This window comes from Equus quagga, chromosome 19, assembly GCF_021613505.1.
Source record: "Equus quagga isolate Etosha38 chromosome 19, UCLA_HA_Equagga_1.0, whole genome shotgun sequence".
In the NCBI taxonomy this organism is placed as follows: Eukaryota; Metazoa; Chordata; class Mammalia; order Perissodactyla; family Equidae; genus Equus; species Equus quagga.
Genome location: NC_060285.1, coordinates 16541058 through 16563819, shown reverse-complemented (window position 1 = coordinate 16563819; position 22762 = coordinate 16541058). Strand labels below are relative to the sequence as shown.

The 22762-nt window shown below is 41.5% G+C and overlaps 1 protein-coding gene across 1 annotated transcript in view; it reads left to right on the top strand.

The window, feature by feature from the left end:
- Positions 1-2353: 2353 nt before the first annotated feature.
- The window catches only part of RFX4 (regulatory factor X4), a 141366-nt gene continuing 120957 nt past the window's right edge, over positions 2354-22762 (top strand). Inside the window, exons 1-2 of the mRNA XM_046646480.1 lie at positions 2354-2423; positions 9847-9933. Coding sequence (XP_046502436.1) covers positions 2354-2423; positions 9847-9933 — 157 coding nt within the window. The remainder of the gene's footprint in view (positions 2424-9846; positions 9934-22762) is intronic.

Here is a 22762-nt window from a genome sequence, read left to right as displayed (position 1 = left end):
AGAAAAAGACTGCTGACATTGGGTGTGATAGTTATGCGCCACCCCAAAGTAGAGGGGGAATGACATCTTTACAACCTGGCTGTGCGATTGTGTACATTAACTCTTGCATTCCCTGGCATGTTTTCAGAGTGGAGATGTGCTTTTACAGTGAATCTGTCTTCGACAGGAGATGGCACCGAATACCTAGCTTTAATTTTCTCTAGTCTCCAGGGATCCTTGATGAGTTGATGATCTGTGAACTAACCACATTGGTGCACCCTTGGGGTTTCCTCATTAATCCTTGTATATTGTAAATAATGATACCTTACTTAATCTCTTTACCCACTTTAGAGTTTTATATATTGTGTTTTCTTAAATTGAGAAAGGGCAGTGACATTATGGAGCACATATTGTGTGTCTCATATTCTGTTAGACATAACTTAGTGCTCACAATCAGACTGCAAGGAATATATAGTTATGGGTATAAGTTAATGCTCGGTTCGAGTCAGATTCAAATGCTGGCTCAGCTGCTTACTGGCTGTGTGACCTTGGGCAAGTCATTGCTGTGATAATGATGTTGATGAAAATGATGGTGCTTGCATTGAGAGGCCACAATCCAGATATCATTAGTGTCACCTTGGACTCACCTGCATCATGCTGTGATGAGACCCCAGCTGATGAGGAAGAGACATGGGGACACTGGCCACATGGATTGGCTAGATGAGTGAAGACAGTTAGCTAGAAAGAGGATAGAGTTCTTGTCTTTTCTCCTCTCACTGCATCTGTTCTAGCTCAAGCATCCAAGACTTAGATTATTGCGGTGGCCTCCTACCGAGGAGGACCATTACGTCCTATTCTCCTGGGAATCCTGGTTTACATGGGTAGTCCTGACAAAATTATCAATGCTGTTCTTCAATCTCAAAAGTGTCTAGGTTTGGATAAGTCATATGGTCACTCCACTACAAGGCCTCTTGTTTCCCTTTCTCTTTCCTCTAAGATTGTGTTCAGCAGCCCCAGAGGGAGCTGCCCCCAGAACTGCTTTGCTTATGCCACATCCTGCTAAAACACTCTCAAAGGTTCCCAATCACCGACAGGATAAAACCCAGACTCCTTAACACAGCCCTGAGTGCAGAGGCATGCCCCACAGCATCTTCTAGAGTCCTAGTCTCTGTAAACAGGAGAGTCTCAATAAACACATGTTGAATTAGTACCTGAATGAATGTGAGCATTCACACTCAGGGTGCATGTCAATTTCTTCAATGCTTTTGTCTTCTCTCAGCCTCAGGGCCTTTGCACATACTGTTCCTTCTGTCAGGAACACTTCTCCCTCCCTCTTTACCTGGGGTAGTAACATTATGCCTTCTCACTTTTTAGCTGTCCATTTAATGCAATTTCTTCTGAGAAGCTTCCCTGGCTCTCACAAATTAGGTCAGACCTCGTTTTTTTCTCTCCTGTGCCTTTCTTGGTAATTACCTCTCTATTGTGTGATTATTTAATAGCTGACTCCTGCACTAAACTCTAACCTTCCATGAAGACAGAAGCTGTATCTGTCTGGTTCACTGCGACGTCCCTACTGTATGGCTCAGTGCCTCGCACATAGTTCTCCATAAATAGTTGATAAACAAATAGTGGGGCGAATGAGTGTAACTCCCCTAGTAGGCTACCCTTTCTGAGCCAGTGCAGTTCCTGTCACCTGGGTAGTGCTCTCCAATAGCTTCCGAGCACACTTGGAATAAATGTGAAGTCCCTATAAACATTGGGCCCTTCCTGACTTTCTGACCTCATTTCCCACTGCTCTCCCCTTTCCTCCCCTCCTCCACCACACTGGTTTCCTGGTGCTGCCTCACACACTCCAGGCCCACTCCTACCTCAGGCCTTTGCACGTGCCCCAACATCACCTCCTCCGAGAGGCCTTCAGCTTCCTGCTACCTAAGACAGCACCCCATCTCTATCCCATTCCGTGGCTTCATTTTCTTCTTAACACGCCTTGCGCTCTGTTTATTTGGTTTTGTCTGTCTCCACCACAGACTATAAGCTCCCTGAGAGCAGGGAGCTGGCCTGCCATGTTCATCACTAGGTCCTCAGAGCCTGGCAAACAGTCGGCGCTAAATCAATATTTGGTGAGCGAGGGAAGGAATAAAAGCAGGGGCAGGATGCAGATGCCCCTTGGAGATAGGACAGGGGCCCCTTCCTAGAACCCAGTGGACTTTGGGGCAGGGCCAGTGGCGTCGCCATGGCAACCCACTGACCTGAGGGCACCCTGCCATCCCAGGGAGGCCACAGCTGCAGCCTCCTGGGGCCCAGACTTTCCACACGATCCTGTGTGTCACCACCGTGGGAGTCCAGGGGAGAGAGAAAAAGAGGCCGAGAGGGAATGATCAGGAGGAAAGCACAGCCTGGTGCCGGGGGCGATGGGAGCAGACCACGTGGGCCTGATTCCACTGGTAATGACAGGGCCCAGGGGAGGGGGGGATGCGGTGTTCTCTGGCACCTTCCAAGGGACCTGGGGCCTGGTCCTCTCTTGGTAGCTGTGAGTGTGGCATGTCAACTCATTGTGTAGCGTTTCTAAAGCTGTGAGTTCCTAAAATAGGCCCCAGCACTCGACTGTTGAGATAAAGAGTTTGAATAACGCCTTCCATTAAAACCTGGTGACACTTTCTAAGTCAGGTGGCATTTCCTTCAGGTATTGCATCAGTCAGGAATGCCCTGTTCTCACCCAGATCCTTAGGAACAGAGCTCATGGTGGTCCTCCCCCACTGCTTCTGAATCACAGGTGGTTTCCAGCTGCCTGCTGGCAGCTCGGCCCGGTGGGCTAGGCCTTGGCAACCTGCTCCCACCGGCTCTCCAGCCCATCTCCCACCACTCTGTGGGCACGGGTCAGTGAACTCTTCACCTTTCCCAGAACCCACTTTGTTCCTTTGTTCCTGACCACGGCCCTCTTGCCCGAAATGCCCTGCTTTCCTCCTTGGTCTGGCAGATGCCGAATCCTTTAAAGGACCGGCCACTGGTCCTTTAAGGAAATGCCACCCGCTGTGTGAAACAACCAGGCCCAGCTGGGAGCTCCCTTCTCTGTGCCGCCCAGCACCGTGTTATAATAACAAAGGTACTCCTGGCTACCTGCTGAATTAGGGAGGCAGTGTGCCACAGTGAGAGCAAACCAGCTTTTGGGGCAGACAGCCCTGCCCCAGCTCAGGTGACTTTACCTGGCTCCTCTAAGACTCCGTTTCCTCTTCACAATCAGAGTTGCTAAAGTCTCTTTTTCCCAGTCACTGTGAGGAGTAGGGATGAGACATGCGAAGCAGAGGGACTGACACTGGCGGACACTCACTAAATGCTGGGCATGGCCGTTACTGTCTGTCCCTGTCCCTCGGCTGGGAGCTCCTGGTGGATGGAGACCATGCTCTCCTCATCTTTCCGTGGCCCCCAAGGCCAAGCATGCTAAGCACTTCACATGTATCATTTCAGTTAATCTTTGGAGAACATGGGAGGAGCGGCTTTAGGAAAGTTCCGGCACCATCCCGATGGTGCATCGCTTGTAAGTGATAGGGCTGGGATTTGAAATCTAGTTGTTCTAACTCCAGACCCCACCTCCTTCTGGCCTCTCTCTGGCTTCTCTTTCATCTTGTACCGTCTCTCCCTCAGTCACTCCACATCAGCCGCCGGGCCTTCTTGCCCTTCCTTAGCTAGGTCACCCATGATACCACCTCAGGGCCTTTGCCTTTGTGGTCCCCAATCTCGGATCCTTCGAAGGCGTTGCTCCCTCACTGCACTCAGTCTCTGCTCAGGTGCTGTTTCTTCTCAGAGGCCTTCCTGGGGGAGGATCCCCCGCCCGCCATTCTCTGTTCCTTCAAGCTACTTTACTCCATCACAGCTGTCACCACCAGCTATGTGCTTGACACTGTCCAGGCTCTTGAGGACCAAGCATCGAACAAGATAGACAAGGTTGTTAGAACTTACATTTTTAAGGTGGGGAAAATAAGAAAAAAAAAGGATACATACACAAGCAAGATATTTTTCAGGTCCTGAGACCCTGGCCCATTAGAGCTATCTTGCTGTAATATATTGGCTTCCTATTAAATAGTATTTGTCTATCTCTTCTGTTAGAACTTTACATTGGAGGCACTTGAAGATTGTTTGCAAAACAAATGAATGGATGGATAATCTGAGATAGAACAACTGGTCTGTGCTCAGTACGATGAAGCAAGAAGAATAAGCATAGGGTTTGGAGATTAAAGATCTGCGTTTGAATTCTGACTTTAATCCTTCTAACTGTGTGACCTTGGCCAAACCACTGCCAAAAAGAGCTACCACCATGTTCTAAAGCCCAGTTTCCTTATCTGTAAAGTGGGATGAATTTCTGTGTCGTGGGGCGGACTGTGAAGGTCAGGTCAGGTTCTCCTTGTCAATGTGCTCTGTAAACGTCAAGGATTACCTGATTTTGGATAACCGCCTTAGTTGGCTCCTCCTACCAGACCAAGACACGTTCAGGAAGCCCTGCTCTGAGCCTTGACTGCCTTGGATGTGCCATGTCCTGGATGCAGCTACTTCCTGGTTGTTCTTTGCTGCTGCAAAGGGAAGCAAGCCTTCTAGAAACCCAATCCAAAGCAGGGAGGCATGAAGAGCTGCCTCTAAGGAGTGTGAGTTAAACTCCTCATAAAGTGAAAATCCACAAGGCGTTATTAGCATCCTCCTTCCTGCCCATGATCTCAGATGAGTCGGGTGAAGTGATGCTTTGCAGCCCAGGAGCCTACACTCACAGCCCTTGCTAAATCCTTTTGGGCACTTAGAGCAAGCTTGGTCCTCGCTGAAAGGTCAGATGAGTTTTATGGATCAAGAATAAGGCAGTTGGGAGCAGGAAGTTATTCAAGTGTGAACTGAGCTTTCCTCCTGTGTCCCAAAACACAGTGCCAATATTACAGCATTGATCATAGTCTGCTTTGTATTAGAATTTTGCTTCAAGCCTCAGTTTTCATATCTATAAAAAGAGATATGAAAACATACCCCGTAATATTGTTCTGAGGTTTAGTTTAAACCATATATGTGAAAATACTTTGCATGGTAGCTGGTGCACAGTAGGAATTTAATGTTGTTTTTCAAAAAAAGTAATGCATTTAACAACACATATTTATTGTGCAACATCTGTGGGGCAGAGTGCCAGCTGCTGGGAGCAAGGTGGTAAAGAAAAATGACAGGGTTCCCGCACTTATGAGTTTGGGGAGTAGCGTCTGCCTCACTTTCTAGATGACAGCTAGAGGACAGAAGTCAGCCTTATTCAAGTCTAGAAGCTTCTCTTTATTACAGCTTCTTCTATCTAGAAGTCACAAAACAAATGTTGGTTGAATTTTACTTTATTTGGCAAATCGCCTTGCATGTATACTTTTTTATGCCTTATGTGGTAAAAGAGAAAATGATTAGTAAGTTCTATAGATATGTGGATGTGTCTGTCTATATGCTGTGCATTCTTTGATATCGCATATGTCAATAATGTACCATTTATTGAGGCCAGACTACAGGAAAAACTTTATACCAGGCAATAAGAGAGTCAAAAGGAATAGAACAAAATATGGAGCAAAATAGAACAAAATTTCTCTCCCTCCCCTTTGGCGGCCAGGGGTTTGCCGGATTGGATCCTGGGTGTGGACCTATGCACTGCTCATCAAGCCATGCTGTGGCAGGTGTCCCACATACAAAATAGATGAAGATTGGCACAGATGTTAGCTCAGGGCCAATATTCCTCAGCAAAAAGAGGAGGATTGGTGGCAGATGTTGGCTCCGGGCTAATCTTCTTCAAAAAAAGAAATAGAATAAAGCAGACTCCATTCTTAAGATGTTTAAGTTCTAAACTGAAGAGCCTGTTATGAATAACAAAGGCTGGCAAAGAAATAAGTAAATGAATTTAGTAAAATTTGTAATATGTGAGTAGAGTTTTAGCAAAAGTTCTAATGCAAAGCAGACTGTGATCAGTGCTGCAATATTGGCACCATGTCCTGGAGACTATGTGGGACGTCAGAGGAGAGCTCAGTTCACACTTGGAGAGAGCATTGTGGTATGACTCGAGTTTCAATGCTGGTCCTGCCTCTTACTAGCTGCGTGACTTTGGACAAGTCACCTAACCTTTCTGAGTCTTAGTTTTCTCATCTCTAAAATGTGCATATTAACAGCACCCACCTCATAGGGTTGTTATGAAGATTAAGTATGATGGCGTACATAACGCATTGCACAATGAGTGGCCCATAAAGGCTCAGTATTTGGTGGCCTTTATTATTATTAAATCACATAATCTACAAATAAATAAGTTAGATGAACACAGTGCTTTATAAAATTCAATATACCTGTCATTCTGGTCCAGTAATTCTAGATCTTTGCAACACCCAAATCTGTTGTTAATAGTTTTAAAGAATATAAAGCTTACTTCTGGTGACCTAAATAGAGGCCTTCCGATCATATGGAGCAAGCTGACTTAGCAGACGCGAGTTCCAGATGTCCCTGTAGAGGGCCTCACTAGGGAGGAAGACAAAGGTCAAAGGACACCTGTGGATCCAAGGCCCGTGGCCTGCTTGGATATTCCAGGTGTCGCATCCCTGCAGTCTGGAATGCAAGCCCTTGAAGGCTCTGAGTGTCCAGAACTACAGAGGTGATGGTTCTGCCATACTTGGCACTGCTCAGACCACTGTGTGGGCCCTCCGAGTTCATCCTAGGTGCCACAGGTTCCAATGGACCTTGGTTAACTGGAAGACAGCCAGAAACAAGTGAACTGGGTGGCAAAGAAGTGGGAACAGTTTCTTCCAAGAAAGAGCTGAAACAGGTGGGGTACTTTGACCAGAAAAATGGAGAAATGATGGCTGTCTTCTTACATCTGTCATGTGCAAGAGAGACCACACTCACTCTGTGTTGCCCCAGGGAGCAGAGCTGGGTAGCAGAGTGGCTATAGGCATGGGCCATGGGGTCAGAGAGACCGGAGCAGGTGCAATGGGTGGGGGAAAGGGTTATTTGGTGAGATTTCTTCGTGTCACTCCCAGCCCTCTCTCCCTTCTTGTAACCTTACTTTCATCTCTCTCCAGTGTTGGGGTTGGGCAGTATGGAGGAGAGGCACAGCCGCCAGGAAAGCTCTTACTTGCTTTGGACTCGTGTGGGCGAGTGTTGCTCTCTTTGGGCCCACCTAATGTTTAGAGCTGGCTTCTGTCTGGAATGTTGCCATGAATTCTTCAGAGAGTGCCCCACCAATCACTGGGAATTCTCACCTGCAAGAATGGGCCCTTCCAAGAACTCCAGTTTTAACAGGCCTGATGCTGGCACAGGCAAATGGGTGAGAGGAAGAGTGTTTCTCTTAGTTCCCCGTTTCTGCTGAAGGGGGGTGGGTATATGCGTGAGTGTGCGCCCACACGCATGTGAGAGTAACTGCATGTAAATACCTACGTAGGAAGACCAGGGCCTGGCCCGGAACATAGGAGTGGCTTTTGGAGGCATGATTTGGCGGAGGAAGGGGCTGCAAATTTCAGTAGATGCCATCCAAAACCAGCCATGGCTGTTGCCAGGGAAAATGTGCCAGGACTCGAAGCGATTAGAAGATCTGAGTGGAGACATTCTGGAGAGTCCTAAAGAGAATTCTGGAGATGTGTATCCAGATGTGTTTGGATATGATGTGATGACGAACACCCACCTTGTGCCATCGCAGCCTTGAAAACATTACAAGCCATTTGTTTCTACATTATGCCTTTGGTAGCTGGTAGGGGTAGCGTTTTAATGTTTTGGATTTCTCTGCTGCTCAGTGTTTCCCCAGAAGTACCAGATTTCCATATCCTCTTAACAAGCTGGCTCCTGTTCCTCCCCTTGGATATTTCCCCCTACTTATTTGCAATTTTGGAAGCTGCTTTTAAAAGAGCAGTTTGTTGGAACATAAAATACGAGACACAAACTCAGCGTTTCTCCCTGCTGTTTGCGTTTGCCTCCCCCGTCTCTACATAGCATCCTCCTCAGTGTGGCTTCTTCTTACAATATGCTACCTAACGTGTCAACTCACAATCTTTCCCTCGGCTCTTTGTATAACAAGGAGTGACTTTACTTAATCTCTAAGCATCATTGCTTTCTAGGAAAAATAGAAATTAAAATCTTTACTTCCTAGAGTTGTCAGAATTCATTGACATAACATATGTAAAGGGCATGTTTAAATAGATGTCAAACTAGATGTTCAATAAATGCTAGTCTAGGGGCCGGCCCTGTGGCCAAGTGGTTAAGTTCATGTGCTCTGCTTGGGCGGCCCAGGGTTTCGCCAGTTCGGATCCTGGGCATGGACATGGCACCGCCCATCAGGCCATGCTGAGGTGGTGTTCCACATGGCACAACCAGAGGCACACACAACTAGAAAATACAACGGGGGGGGGGGGGGGGGAGGGGCTTTGGAGAGAAGAAGAAGAAGAAGGAAAAAAAATGAAAGATTGGCAACAGATGTTAGCTCAGGTGCCAATCTTTAAAAAATAAATAAATAAATAAATAAATACTAGTCCCATGTTATAAAGACGGCAACAGGACACTGCAGTGTTGAGAAGCACACAGCCACAGGTGTAGTTAGTTCTGCTATGACACCGCATATGCAGTCTTGAAAATGACCACTGTTCTGCAGAATCGCACAATAAAAACCACAGAGTTAACTGGAAAAATCAGCTAGGGATACGACACTCAAAAACTTTGTCAGTGACACACACACACACAAAAGATTGGAACCTGATAAAAATGATAGCACAGTTCTGCACACGTTAAATGGTTAAGAAAGACACAAATACAGTAAACATGGCCCTTCACCTTGGAGAAGACCTGAAGTCTGCTTCTGGAAGTGGGCTTTGGAAGGGCTGCAGCTTGTGAGTTATTGTGAAGAGCTAGAAGTTGGGTTATCTGGGCAGGTGTGACTCATAACACACACGATGAACTGAAGTAGCTAGTAGACGTCGGAGGTGTGAGCACGCGTGCATTTTGCCTGTTCCTGTGGGAATAGTTCAGCTACGTGGGGTTTTCTGCGTTCACTTAATAATTTTTAAGGAAGAAATCAAGCATAAGCAAACACGAAGCTTGCACTATGCTCTAAGTGTTCCCTAATATGTGATTTGCATTGGAACATATTCGTATTTTCAAAACAAGCATCCTAGCAGAGCTGACTGTACTTAGCTGACGGTGAATGAATGAATAGTGAATGGTCTAGACCGCGGAATAAGCATTATGCTACATTGTGCAGAGTACATTTGTAGCCTTCGGAATTGGATTAAAAAGTCATAGTTTTTTGCATTTTAAAAGTACTACATGGCTATTATAGAGCTTTTGAGACCTCCTCCTGCAGTGTCTTTCGGTCTGTCTTGCAAGAGCCCGTTCAGGGGTCACTGGGCAAAGGGAGGGGAGTTGCAAGTTTCCTTGCCCTCCTTCTCCGCTTCAGCCAGAGCCCTCGGGATTATCTGCTTTTCTTTTTGTTTCCAACCGAAGGAGAGGTTCTGCTGATAGTTTACAAGTCCGCAGACCACCATCAGTGATTCAGCTGACCAGATTTTGTTCTTCAAACTACTCTGGAACATACCTTCTTTGCAAAGGAAGATGATCCTCAGTTGTATACTATTGGGTTATGAATACTCCAAAATAGTAGAATTTGACGAAGAGATACTCAAGTGGGGCTTTAGCTACCATTTTGCCTGCAAACTACTCAGCCGAGTCTTCTCAGCCATGGTGCGTGTGGAGCTTCACGGAACATCCAGCTCCAGGTTGGGGCAGATCTCAGGGGAGAGTTGACGGGCATTTAAATCTATTGCGTTCCTGATGTTCCTGTCTCTTCACAAACGCCCACGGCAATTCTGCAATTCCGTGATTTTCTTTCTTTCTTTCTTTTAGAGAGCTGGATTGAAAGATGTCTCAACGAAAGTGAAAACAAACGTTATTCCAGCCACACCTCTCTGGGGAATGTCTCTAATGATGAAAGTAAGTGCTTGAAACTCATTCTTCCACAACGTCCTAGACACGGCCAGTGTCCTGATGGGAGGCATGGTGCTTCTAGAATGCTAGGCTGGGCAAGTCCCCTGGAACAAGAGACTCAAGCCATTTATGAAGTACCCCAGGCCCTCCCTGTAGTTTTCTGCAATGGGGAGTGTAATCCAGACAGGGGGATGTGGAAACCGAGGTCACGGCAAAAACTTGCTGTTCACAGATTCATGTTGTCTGAGTTCCCAAAGACCCCATTACAGTGATGTTCCAGTTTGACCCTGAATGGGAAAGGCAGTCTTCTGTGTCACTGTAGATGTGGGTTTAAAGTTGATGTGTCATGGGATTGTAGCTTCACAAATGTCTTTGCTATTGGAAAGTAAAAGTTTCTCTTGGATTTTGGACTAGACAGTTGGAGTTTATAGAACGATATAAATTGCAGTGTTTATACCTTTCCCTGTGTTATGAGACTGGGGCTTCTGCGTACCTTGTATTTAGAGCAGAAGACTACTTGGGATTTGTATTTGCCCCTTAAGTATTACAAAAGTGGGGGCGGCTTATTTAAATGTCATCCCAACAGGGGCAGAAGTGTCTTTCTCCCTTGGTTGGTAAATTGTGTCTCCTTAGTTCAATCTTCTCAAAATATGGGCCAAGCACCACTCGCTCCATAATCCCCAAAAGCGTTTGTTAGACATGTTGACCAGCTTCCTTCTAGAGTCCCTTCCTGCATTGTCCTTCTATCATTACTATTTTCCTTCATTTTATAAAATTGAGATAAATTGAACATAAAGTACACAAATCTTTTGTGAAGACTTTGATGAAATTTTTTTTGCCATGTTGTATCCACCTGTGTAACCACCACCCAGAAAAGACCTAGAACATCTCTAGCACGCCAGGAGGCTCCCTCTTGTCTCATCCCTGTCAATAACTACTGTCCTGACTTTTATCACTATGGTTCGATTTTGCCTGTTTTTGAAACTTCATACAAATGAAATTAGAGATTCTCTATTCTTTTGTATGTAGTTTTTTCACTCAACATAGTGTCTGTGGGATTCATCCATGTTGTTTGTAGCAGTAGTTCTTTTTCATTACTATATAGTATTCCACTGTATGCAAGTATACCACAATTTATGTATCAATTTAATGACTATTTCTTAAGCATCTCTGAGCATCCTTTTTTTTTAGTTTTATTTTATTGTTATAAAACATGCATAACATAGAATTTACCATTTTAAGCATATAGTTCAGTGGCATTAAGTACATTCACCTTGTGCAGCCATCACCACCATCCATCTCCAGAACTTTTTTCATCTTCCCAAACAGAAACTCTGTACCCGTTAAACAATAACTTCTCATTCCCCCTTTCCCCAGCCCCTGGCACCACCATTCTACTTTCTGCCTCTATCAGTAGGACTAAGTATCTCGTATAAGTGGAATCACACAGAATTTGTCCTTTTGTGACTGGCTTATTTCACTTAGCATAATATCTTCAAGGTTCATCCATGCGGTAGCATATGTCAGAATTTCCTTCCTTTTCAAGGCTGAATGACATTACGTTGTATGCGTATAGCACATTTTGTTTATCCATTCATCCATTGATGGACATTTGGGTTATTTCCACCTTTTGACTGTTGTGAATAATGCTTCTATGAACACGAGCGTACAAATATCTGTTAGAGTTCCTGCTTTCAATTCTTTTGGGTATATACCCAGAAGTGGAATTGCTGGATCATATGCTAAGTCTATGTTTAATATTTTGAGGAACTACTATACTATTTTCCATAGCAGCTGCACCATTTTACATTCTCACCAGCAATGCACAAGAGTTCCAATTTCTCCACTTCCTTGCTGATACTTGTTATTTCCTGGATTTTTTATAATAGCCATCCTAATGGATGTGAAGTAGTAGCTCATTGTGGTTTTGATTTATATTTCCCTAATGATTTTGATGTTGACCATCTTTTCATGTACTTATTGACCATTTGTATATCTTCTGTGGAGAAATATCTATTCATGTCCTTTGCCCATTTTTTAATAGGATCGTTCATTTTTTTGTTGTTGAATTGTAGGAGTTCTTTATATATTCTGCTTATTAATTCCTTGTTAGATATATGATTTGCGAATATTTTCTTCCATTCTGTGGGTTGTTTTTTACTTTGTCGATTGTGTCCTTTGATGCATAGAAGTTTTTATTTTTGATGTGGTGCAATTTATCTGTCTTTTCTTTTGTTGCCTGTGCTTTTGGTGTCATATTCAAGAAATCATTGCCAAATCCAATGTCATGAAGCTTTTCCTCTACATTTTCTTCCAAAAGTTTTGTGCTTTTAGCTCTTATGTTGAGGTTTTTGACCCATTTTGAGTTGTTTTTGTATATGGTATAAAGTAAGGGTCCAAATTCATTCTTTTGTAATGTGGATTGCCAGTTTTCCCAGCGTCATTTGTTGAAAAGACTGTCCTTTCTCCATTGAGTGGCCTTGACACCCTAGTGAAAAATCGTTTGACCATATATGCGAGGGCTTATTCCTGGGCTCTCTGTTCTATTTGCCTATATTTCTGCCTTTATGCCAGGACAACATTGTTCTGATTACTGTTGCTTTGCAGTAAGTTTTGAAGTCAAGAAATGTGACAGTTCTGATGTTGTTCTTTTTAAAGATAGTTTTGGCTATTCAGGGTCTCTTGAGATTCCATATGAATTTTAGGATGGATTTTTCTATTTATGTAAAAAAATGTTTGACTTTTTATAGAGATTGCATTGAATCTATAGGTCTCTGAGTAGTATTGACATCTTAACAATATTAAGTCTTCAATCCATGAACAGAGGATGCCTTTCCATTGGTTTAAGTCTTTAATTCTCTCAACAATGTTTTGTAGTTTTCAGTGTACAAGTCTTTTGCTTCGTTGATTAAGTTTATTCCTAAGTATTTTATTCTTTTTAATGCTGTTATAAATACAGTCATGCACTGTATGACAACGTTTCAGTCGACGACAGACCACATATACAACGGCCGTCCCATAAGATTAGTACCATATAGCCTAGGTGTGTCGTAGGCTAGAACATTAGGTTTGTGTAAGTACACTCTATGACATTCGCATGTTGACAAAATTGCCTGACGCATTTCTCAGAACATATCCCTGTCATTAGGCAAAGCATGACTGTAAAATTGTCTTCTTAATTTTTTTTGGATTGTTCATTGTTAGTGCAGAGAGGTGCAACTGATTTTCATGTGTTGATTTTGTATCCTGCAACTTTGCTGAATTCATTTATTAACAATTGTGTGTGTGTAATCTTCTTGTCTAATTGCTCTGGCTACGACTTTCTGTACTATGTTGAATACAAGTGGCAAAAGTGTGCGTCCTTATCTTGCTCCTGACCTTAAAGGAAAAACTTTTGGTTTTTTACCATTGAGTATGATGTTTGCTGTGGGTTTTTCACATAGGCCTTATAATGTTAGTTTTCTTCTGTTCCTATTTTGTTGAGTGTTTTCATCATGAAAGGGTGTTGAATTTTGTCAAGCACTTTTTCTGCGTGAATTGGGATGATCATGTGGTTATTTTGTTAATGTGGTATCTTACATGGACTGATTTTCATGTATTGAACCATCTTTGCATTCAAGGCATAAATCCCACTTGGTCATGGTGTATAATTCTTTAATGCACTGTTGAATTCTGTTAGCATTTTCTTGAGGATTTTTACATCAATATTAATAAGGAATATTGATCTATAGTTTTCTTTTCTGGTAGTATCTTCATCTGGCTTTGACATCAAGATAGAGCTGGTCTTGTAGAATGAGTTTGGAAGTGTTCTCTCCTCTTCCATTTTTTGGGAGAATTTGAGAAGGATTGGTGCTTTGAATATTCTTGTGGATATCCTCTTGTAAATTACCTGTTCAGGTTTTTGCCTGTTGGTTTTTTCTTTTTGATTGTGCTATTTGTCTTTTCCTTCTTGATTTGTAAGAGTTGTTTTTATATTCTGAATAGGAGATGTTTCTCAGATGAAAGTATTGCAAACATCTCTCAGGTTGTGGTCTGCCTTTTCATTCTCTTAGTGGTATCTTTCAATGACATAAGTTCTTAATTCTTATAAAGTACAGTTTATCAGTGTTTTTCTTTTATAGTTGGTGCATTTTGTGTCATACTAAGAAATCTGTGCCTACCTCAAGGTCATGAAGATTTTTTCATGTTATCATCTATAAATTTTATTATTTTACGTTTTACTTTTATATCAACTGTCCATCTGGAATTTTTGTATATGATGTTAAGGAGAAGTCAAAGTTCCTTTTTTATTTTTAATTTTTGAAGCATAGAGCATCTTTTTTAAAAAAAGAATATACTTTACCCACTGTTCATAAATTAGGAGATCATATATATTTGAATCTGTCTTTTTTTTTTTTTAAAGATTGGCACCTGAGCTAACATCTGTTGCCAATCTTCTTTTTCTTCTCCCCAAAGCCTCCCAGTACACAGCTGTATATTCTAGTTGTAGGGCCTCTAGTTCTGCTATGTGGGACGCCGCCTCAGCACGGCCTGATGAGTGGTGCTAGGTCTGCACCCAGGATCCAAACTGGCGAAAGCCTGGGCCACCGCAGCGGAGCGTGCGAACTTAACCACTTGGCCACAGGGCCGGCCCCTGGATCTATGTCTTCATCTTTATTCCCAACCATTGGTCTCCTTGTCTATTTTTGGACCAGTGCCATAGTCTTTGTTACTGCACCTTTATAATAAGTTGGGACATCTGGTGGCTTGAGACCTCTTTTTCAAGATTGTTTTGGTTAAGTTCTTTTCTATTTTCATATGGATTTTAGAATCAACTTATCCATTTTCACATGCATCAAAAAATCTGCTAGAACTGACATCTTACCAGCATCGAATTTCTAATCTATGTGCGGGAGTTTGGACCTCCATGTATTGGATGGCCTTTAATTTTTCTCGGCAGTGTTTTGTGTATTTCAGTGTAGAGGTTTTGCGCATCTTCCTTTAGATTTATTCCTAGGTAATTTATGTTTTCAGTGCTATTGTAAATAGTAGTATTTTTAATTTTTTTATAATTGTTAGTTGCTAGCATATGCAAATACAATTAATTTTTTAGGTAATGACTTCGTGTCCAGCCAGTTTGCTAAATTTGCTTATTATGAGTTTACCTTTTGAAAATTTTCTATAAACACAATCACGTCACCTGAGAATAATGATAATTCTCCGTCTTCTTTTATAGTCTTTATATTTTTATTTCTCTTCTGTACCTTAGCACTGGCTTGGACCTCTAGTGCAATGCTGAGTTGAAATGGTGTTAGTAGACATCCTTGCCTTGTTTCTAACCTAGCAGGGAAAGAGTTTCCTGTTTCACCATTAAGTATGATGTTGGTTGTGGATTTTTTGTAGATATTCCTTATCAAATCCCTCGTTTGCTGAGATATCTTTCTTGAATGGGTGTTGAACTTTATCACATGTTTTTTCTGCATCTATTGAGTTGATCATATGTTTTTCTCCTTTATTTTGTTAACATTGTGAATTACATTAATTGAATTTTGAATGTTAAACCAACCTTGCATTGCTGGAACAAATTGTGCTTGGTTAGAAGTATTATCTTTTTATATATTTCCAGGTTAGATCGTCTACTATTTTGTTAAGAATTTTGATGTCTATGTTTATGAGATTTGTTGGCCTATGATTTCCTTTCTAACAATAGCCTTGTCAGGTTTTGGTGTTGAGGTTATACAGGCCTCATAAAAAGAGGTGGGAAATTTCTTCTTTTTTTTTCTCCTGAGGACTTTGTGTAAGATTAGCATTATTTATTTCTTAAATATTAGGAGGAATTCAACACTGAAGTCCTCTGGGTTTGGACTTTTCTTTGAGGAAAAGTTTTTAATGTTGGGTTTAATTTGTAAAATAGCAATAGGATTATTCATATTTTTCTTTCTTCTTTTGTTACTTTTAGCAAATTTTTATTTTTAAGGAATTAATTTCACCTAAATTTTCAAATATATTTATGTGACATTGTTTAAACTTTCCTTTTATTACTTTTTGTCATGTTTTTAGCTTCTATAGTGATGTCCCTCTTTCATTTCTGATATTGGCAATTTATGTTTTCTCTGTTTTTCTTACTCAGTCTTGCCAGAGTTTATCAATTTTACTAGTCTTTTCAAAGATCCAACTTTTAGCTTTGTTGTTTTTCTCAATTTACATCTTTTTTCTGTTTCATTTATTTCTGCTCAAATCTCTATTGTTTCCTTCCTTCCACTTTCTTTGAGTTTAATTTTTTATCTTATTCATGCTTTTGAGGTACACACTGAGATCACTGACTTTCAATATTTTCCAAGATGGGCATTTAAAGTTATAAATTTTCCTCTAAGCACAGCTTACCTATATCCTGTAATTTTCCTGATGTCATACTTTCATTATCATTCAATTAGACTTATTTTCTAGTTTTAATTGTGATTTCTTCCTTTGCCCATGATTTATTTTAAAATCTATTGCTTAATTTCTAAACATTTGGGTATTTCCTAGTGGTCTTTCTGTTATTGATTTCTATTGTAATTCCACTGTGGTCAGAGAACGTATTCTGTATGATTTCAGTATCTGAAATTGTTGAGACTTGCTTTTTGTCCAGACACGTGGTCTATTTTGGCAAACGCTCATGCACCCTTGTGAAGACTGCATATTGTACAGTTATTGGATGGAGTGTTCTAGTTATCAGATCAGGTTGGTTAATTGTGTTATTCAAATGTTCCATATTATTATGGGTTGTGTTGTTGTTGTTTGTTCTCTCAGTTACTGAAAGAGGTGTATTAAATCTGATTTAATAAGCTCTGATTATGGTTGTCTATATTTTCCGTTTTGTTAATTTCTGCTTTACATGTTTTGGAGTATTAGTTTCTTAGAAATTGAAGATTATTATATCCTCTTGTTGAAATGATCCTTTTTATCATTGTTAAATGTTTCTCCTTATATCTAGTAATACTTACTGTCTTAAAGTCTGTTTTGTCTGATACTAACATAATTATACCAGTCTTCTTTTCATGTGGGTTGCAATATATCTTTTTCATCTTTTTCATTTTCAAGCTTTCTGAATTCAATATTAAGGTTTTTTATATAGTGATTTTAGATCCAGTCTGATAATCTTTAATTGGAATATTTAGAACACTTCCATTTAATGTAGTTACTTACTCTGTTGGGCTTAAGTCAACAAACTTACTATTGAATTTTGATTTGTTCCCTCTGTCTTTATTCTTTTATTCTTCCCTTTTTGGCTTTTTTTGGGAGGGATTAAGTAGTTTAAATTTTTTGGATGTTTTCCTCTGCTAGCTTTCCAATTACATGTTGTTTGAGAGTGGTTATCTCAGGGATTATAGCGTGCATCCTTCCTTCCATGTCTGCCTCATATTCCTTCTCCTCCCACTTCAAGCCCAAGCCCAGCATTCTCATGGCGTAACCTCATTTACCTCTTCCCACCCTCTGGGCTATTGCTTTAGTGTATTTTCCTTCTACGTATGTTATAAGCCCTGCAAGACATTATTATTGTTGTTTTAAACTGTCAATATTTATTCCCATATTTACCCTTCCCAGGGCTCTTCATTCCTGCCAGCAAGTCCATGCTTCCATTTGGGATCATTTTTACTTCAACCCAAAGAAACTTCTTTAATATTTCTAGTAGTGCAATGTAGAGCATGAAAAACATTTTTATTTCCCTTATATCCAGGACGTTTTTGCTGGATATAGAATTCTAGGTTGATAAGTTTCTTTTTTCCTCCAACACTTTAAAGTGGTCATTCCATTGTCTTCTGGCTTCCTAAATTTCTGTTGACAAGGTAGTTATCAGACTTATTTTTACTCCTTTAAATGCAATGTGTGTTTGCATCTCTCACTGCCTTTAAGACTTTTTCTTTGGCTTTAGTTTGCAGCAGTTTGACTATGATGTGCATAGATATGGTTTTCTTATATTTATTCTTCTTGGGGTTCACTGAGCTTCTTGAATCTGTGGGCTGTTTTTCATCAAATTTGTAAAATTCTTGACCACTGTCTCTTCAAATATTTTTTCTGCCCCATTCTCTCTCTTACCTCCTTCGGGGACTCTACTTACATGAATATTAGACCTTTTGACTATACCTCATATGTTTCTTATGCTTTCCTATGCCCATTTCTCTTCTCTCTTGTCTGTTATTCTCTCTTTGTACCTCAGTTTGGTGTTTTCTATTGACTTGCCTTTCAGTTATCAATTCCCATTTTCTATAATGTCTAGTCTGCTATTAAGCTCATCCCAAGTGGTCTTAATTTCAGATATTGTATTATTTCTTCTATGGGGAATGCCCATTTGATTCCTTTTTCCAAATCTCAGTTGATATTCTCAATTTTTTCATCTATTTTTTTCATCATTTCTTATATTTTGACCATCTTTTCCTTTGTCTCCTTAACCATATTAACCGTAGTTATTTTAAAGTCCCTGTCTGATAACTCTAATATCTGAGTCATCTCTGGATCCATTTCTATTACAGTCATGTGCCACATAACGATGTGTTTATCAACAACGGACCACATATGTGACGGTGGTCCCCTAAGATTAGCACCATATAATGTAGGTGTGTAGTAGGCTAGACCATCTAGGTTTGTGTACGTACACTCTATGATGTCTGCACAACAATGTAATTGCCTAATGACGCATTTCTCAGAACACATCCCCTTGTTAAGCAATGCATGACTATCTGTGTTTTTCTTGGATTTCAGGTTTTTGGTCTTGTTTTCAGCACTGTGCCTTTAGTTTTTCATTTAATGCTGGATGTTATGGATGCAAAGTTGGAGAGGCTTTGGGTGAATGATGTTACACTCTTTCCTCCAAAGAGGGTTAAATTTTGTTCTAGCAGGTGATAGAGAACCAGCGGTCTCCTTGCTCCTGTCCAGCCTTGGTTAATTCCGGTCTCTCAGTTTTGTCCATACTATTAGGGTGTGATCTTTACTCCTAGATCACAGCCTTTCTGGGTGTACAGCTGAAAGCCCTGGGTGTTTACCAAGTTCCTTCTACCTTGACCCAGCTTGAACTTTTAACTCCTCAACTAATCAGCTCTTTAGGCTCCAAGCTGGTGTCTTCTCCTCGGTTTTTTGGTTTCTCACTCTCTGTGTGTGCAGCTGAGGAGCGGGCTAAACACTCAAGGGGGATTTTAGTGCAGGTACGTTTGTCTTCTTCTCTATGGTTCTCTCTCTAGAATGTTGCTCTTTGGATCTTAGCCATTCTGTCCCCTCCAAACTCTGACTTCTCACCAGCCCAATGGACTGCATTCTGCTTGAGTTCTGTTTCCTGTTACAGCAATTAAAAATGTCCTCGGGGGAGACACCAGGGTGAATGCGGAGCCCACAGCCTGTGCTTCCTTTCTCTCAAGGCTTGCAGCTCCTCCAGTCCTGTCGTATTGACTGCTCTCCAATGGCTTCACGTCGTTCTTCTAGCTTTTACAATTGTTTTTGGTGGATGAGTTAATCCAGTGCAAGCTGTCTCATCATGGAGAGAATGGGAAGTCTGGTTATCTTCAATTTTAGACAGGGAAATTTAGACCTACATTGGTGAAGTGACTTCCTAAGATTGCACAAGTGCAGTTCAATGCCAGTGCTAGATCTAGAATGTGGGCCACCTATCTCCCATCAGGATAAAAGAACCAAGAAGTTTCAGTCTACCTGTTATTTTTATTTTCAAAACACAAAAATTACATTAGAAAATATACCCCCTGGCTATAAGAGTCATATGTGTATATACTTGGAAAATGAAGGAAAAAAATATGAGGAAGAAAAATAATCGCTTCTAATCCCACTATCCAGAGGTAGCCAGTCTTGATGTTTTTCTGTGTTTCCTTTTCGTCTTTCTTTCTAAGCACATATTGCTAAACAAAATTTGTAGTTAATCTGTATATTGGCTATCATCTATTAAGCAACAAGAGATGCTTTCGTTCCATTATCTCATTTAATTCTCAGAGTAGTCCTAGGAGGTAGCTTATTATTATGAGCTTCATTTTACACCTGTGAAAACCGAGGCTCCAAGGGGTTAAGTAACTTGCTCAAAGTTACACAGCTGGGAAGTGATGGAGCGGGATTTGAACCCAGGTCTGCATATCTGCCATTGAACATTAGTCATTTTAGTCTTCGCACTATTCTGTCTCTCAGAATGTAGTGCTTCAAAGACTTGCTACCGAGAATTTCATAACTTGTCCATAGGAATACCAAGAGTAGAGCTCAGGATGCTCATCACCTGCTCCCAGGGGCTGATGGGTATGTCAATACTTGTCTGTGCCTTGTCGTCTCTTCTACTAGACTGAAAGCCCCATGAGGGCAGGAGGATTGTGTGGTTCACTGTACCCCAGGGCCTGGCACATAGTTGGGGGCTAGGGGATAGTTGAAGTTTTAAAAATTAAGAGAAAAAAACTCCTCAGATTTAGTATTTCAAGAATATTTTGGATTTTAAGAGACAGAAACCTGATATTTATCATCTTATTTAACTAAAAGATGGAAAGGAGGGGGTTCCATGGGTTATTCAACAGCTCAGCATCATCCAGGACCCAGGCTCTGTATGTCTTTCTGCTAAGTCCTCTTAAGTTATTGGCTTTTTGTCCTCATGTTGGTGCCTCATGGTCACAAGGTAGCTGCTTCAGGTCCAGGCACGAGGTCCACATTCAAGACAGATGGATGGGGCAAGGGAAGGCACAGTTAGCTTTCCTCTCATGTGTCTTCCTTTTATCAGAAAACAACAAGATCTTTCTCAGAAGCTCCCAGTACACTTTCCCTACTTTCTTTGTGTCCAGAACTCTACCCTCTGTAGCTGAAAGGGAGGATAGGACAGTGAATGTTTGTCAAAAGAATAGAAAAAAATAGAATTATGATGGTTGGACCACCCCCACACCAAATCCAAACTGCCTCCTGTTTCTATGCAGGCCACGATCTAAGACACTTTTGCTTTTTGTTTTGTTTTTAATTTTGAAGAGTAAGGGAAAAAAAGAAGACTATGTGAGAGAGACCATATGCAACTCGCAAATCCTAAAATATTTACTATCTGGCTCTTTACAGAAAGAGCTTTCAGACCCCTGACTTCAGTAATTGAGGATTTACCTCGGGAGCTGTCACATTACTGCCTTGACTAAAACTGAGGTTGATTAGCAAGCAGGAAAAAAAGGAAGATTTGCTATTGAGTGGCCAGTTAAAGGGCCTGCCATACAGTTTATCATTTTTTTTTCTTTTTTAAAGATTGGCCCTGAGCTAACATCTGTTACAATCTTTTTTTTTTCTTCTTCTCTCCAAAGTGCCCCAGTACGTAGTTGTATATTCTAGCTGTATGTCATTCTAGTTCTACTATGTGGGATGCTGGCTCAGCATGGCTTGATGAGTGATGCTAGGTCCGCGCCCAGGATCTGAACCTGTGAAACCCTGGGCCGCTGCAGCAGAGTGCGCAAACTTAACCACTCAGCCACAGAGCCAGCCCCTTATACATACAGTTTATCTTTGAACCAGGCCAAGCAGGTAAAAGTACCTTCCCAGGGTAAGTGGAAAAAGGTCCACCTACTGAAAAGTATTTCTTCCACTGGCCTGAGCGAGAGCTGGATATCAGCACCAGGAAGTCCTGGTTAAAATGAAATGGAGTGGGAGAATAATCAGTTTATTAGCCTACAATCAAAGATTCTGAGATTTATAGATCACCTTGGCTCACTCTCCTATTTTACGGATGAGGAAACTGAGGCTCAGAAAACAGACTTCATTTGCCCAAAATCGTACTCTTAGGTAACACTGGAATCAGAACTGTTACCGAGGACTTCTGATCTCTGTCTGGGTCTCTTCCTCTGCTGTCCCTTTTAGCAGCCCAGAAAAGATGGATTTCATTGATTTACCAGAGCTCCAGTGAGCATGGGGAAAGGGACATGGGACATTTGATGGAATGCAGTTGGGAAGAAAACCCTGGACCAGTGAGGAGAGGCTCTAAATGCCTGATGTGTGGGAGCCTGAACAGGAGTGGATGGGTTGTTTATCATCATTCGGGTCTCATGAATTCTCATTTCCGAGCTGAACAAATTGAATTTTCTCCCTGGCAGATGTCAGTAGATTCTTATGTTTCTGCTGGCGTCCTCACCAACAGATAGGAAGGCTGTGCTTGTGAAACATTTCCAGGTCCGTGACTGCTTAGAGCATCATATCCAGAGAGGAAAGCTTAGCAGTGTGGATTGAACAGAGTTGTACAGGTAAAATAGAAGTTCCTGCAGAAACTGGGCCTAGAAGATTCCCTGAGCACTTACCACATACAAGACTCTGTGGAAAGTCTGGTGATATGAGGAAGGAGAGACAGGGAACCAAAATCACAATATGTTCAACATCAGGCAGGATGCTAGGCATAATCACAGGCACTATTTCCTTTCATCCTCTGGGAGGGACATATTATTTATCCCCATTTTACAGATAAAGAAACTGAGATTCAGCGGTTATATGACTTATTCAATATCATAGCAAGTAAGTTGCAGAGTTAAGACTTGAACTTAGAGCTGGCTGATTTTACAGCTGGCTCTATTTATACTCTATAAACTGTGTCTCCTGGGGTCCCTGCTCTCAAGGGATTTTCAATCTAGAAGGGAAGCTAAGGCACATGCATGAACATTAATAATATAAGGTCATATGTGATAAATTCCGTTAGAATGATGCAAGGTGTTCTACCTTACCATACCAAGTATGCTCCTGGACTCCAGCACAACCTCACTGGAAGCTTGTTAACAATGCAGGATCTCAGGCCCACTGCAGACCCACTGAAACATGCTCTGCATTTTTCTTTTTTAAAGATTTTATTTTTCTTCTTTTTCTCCCCAAAGCCCCCCGGTACATA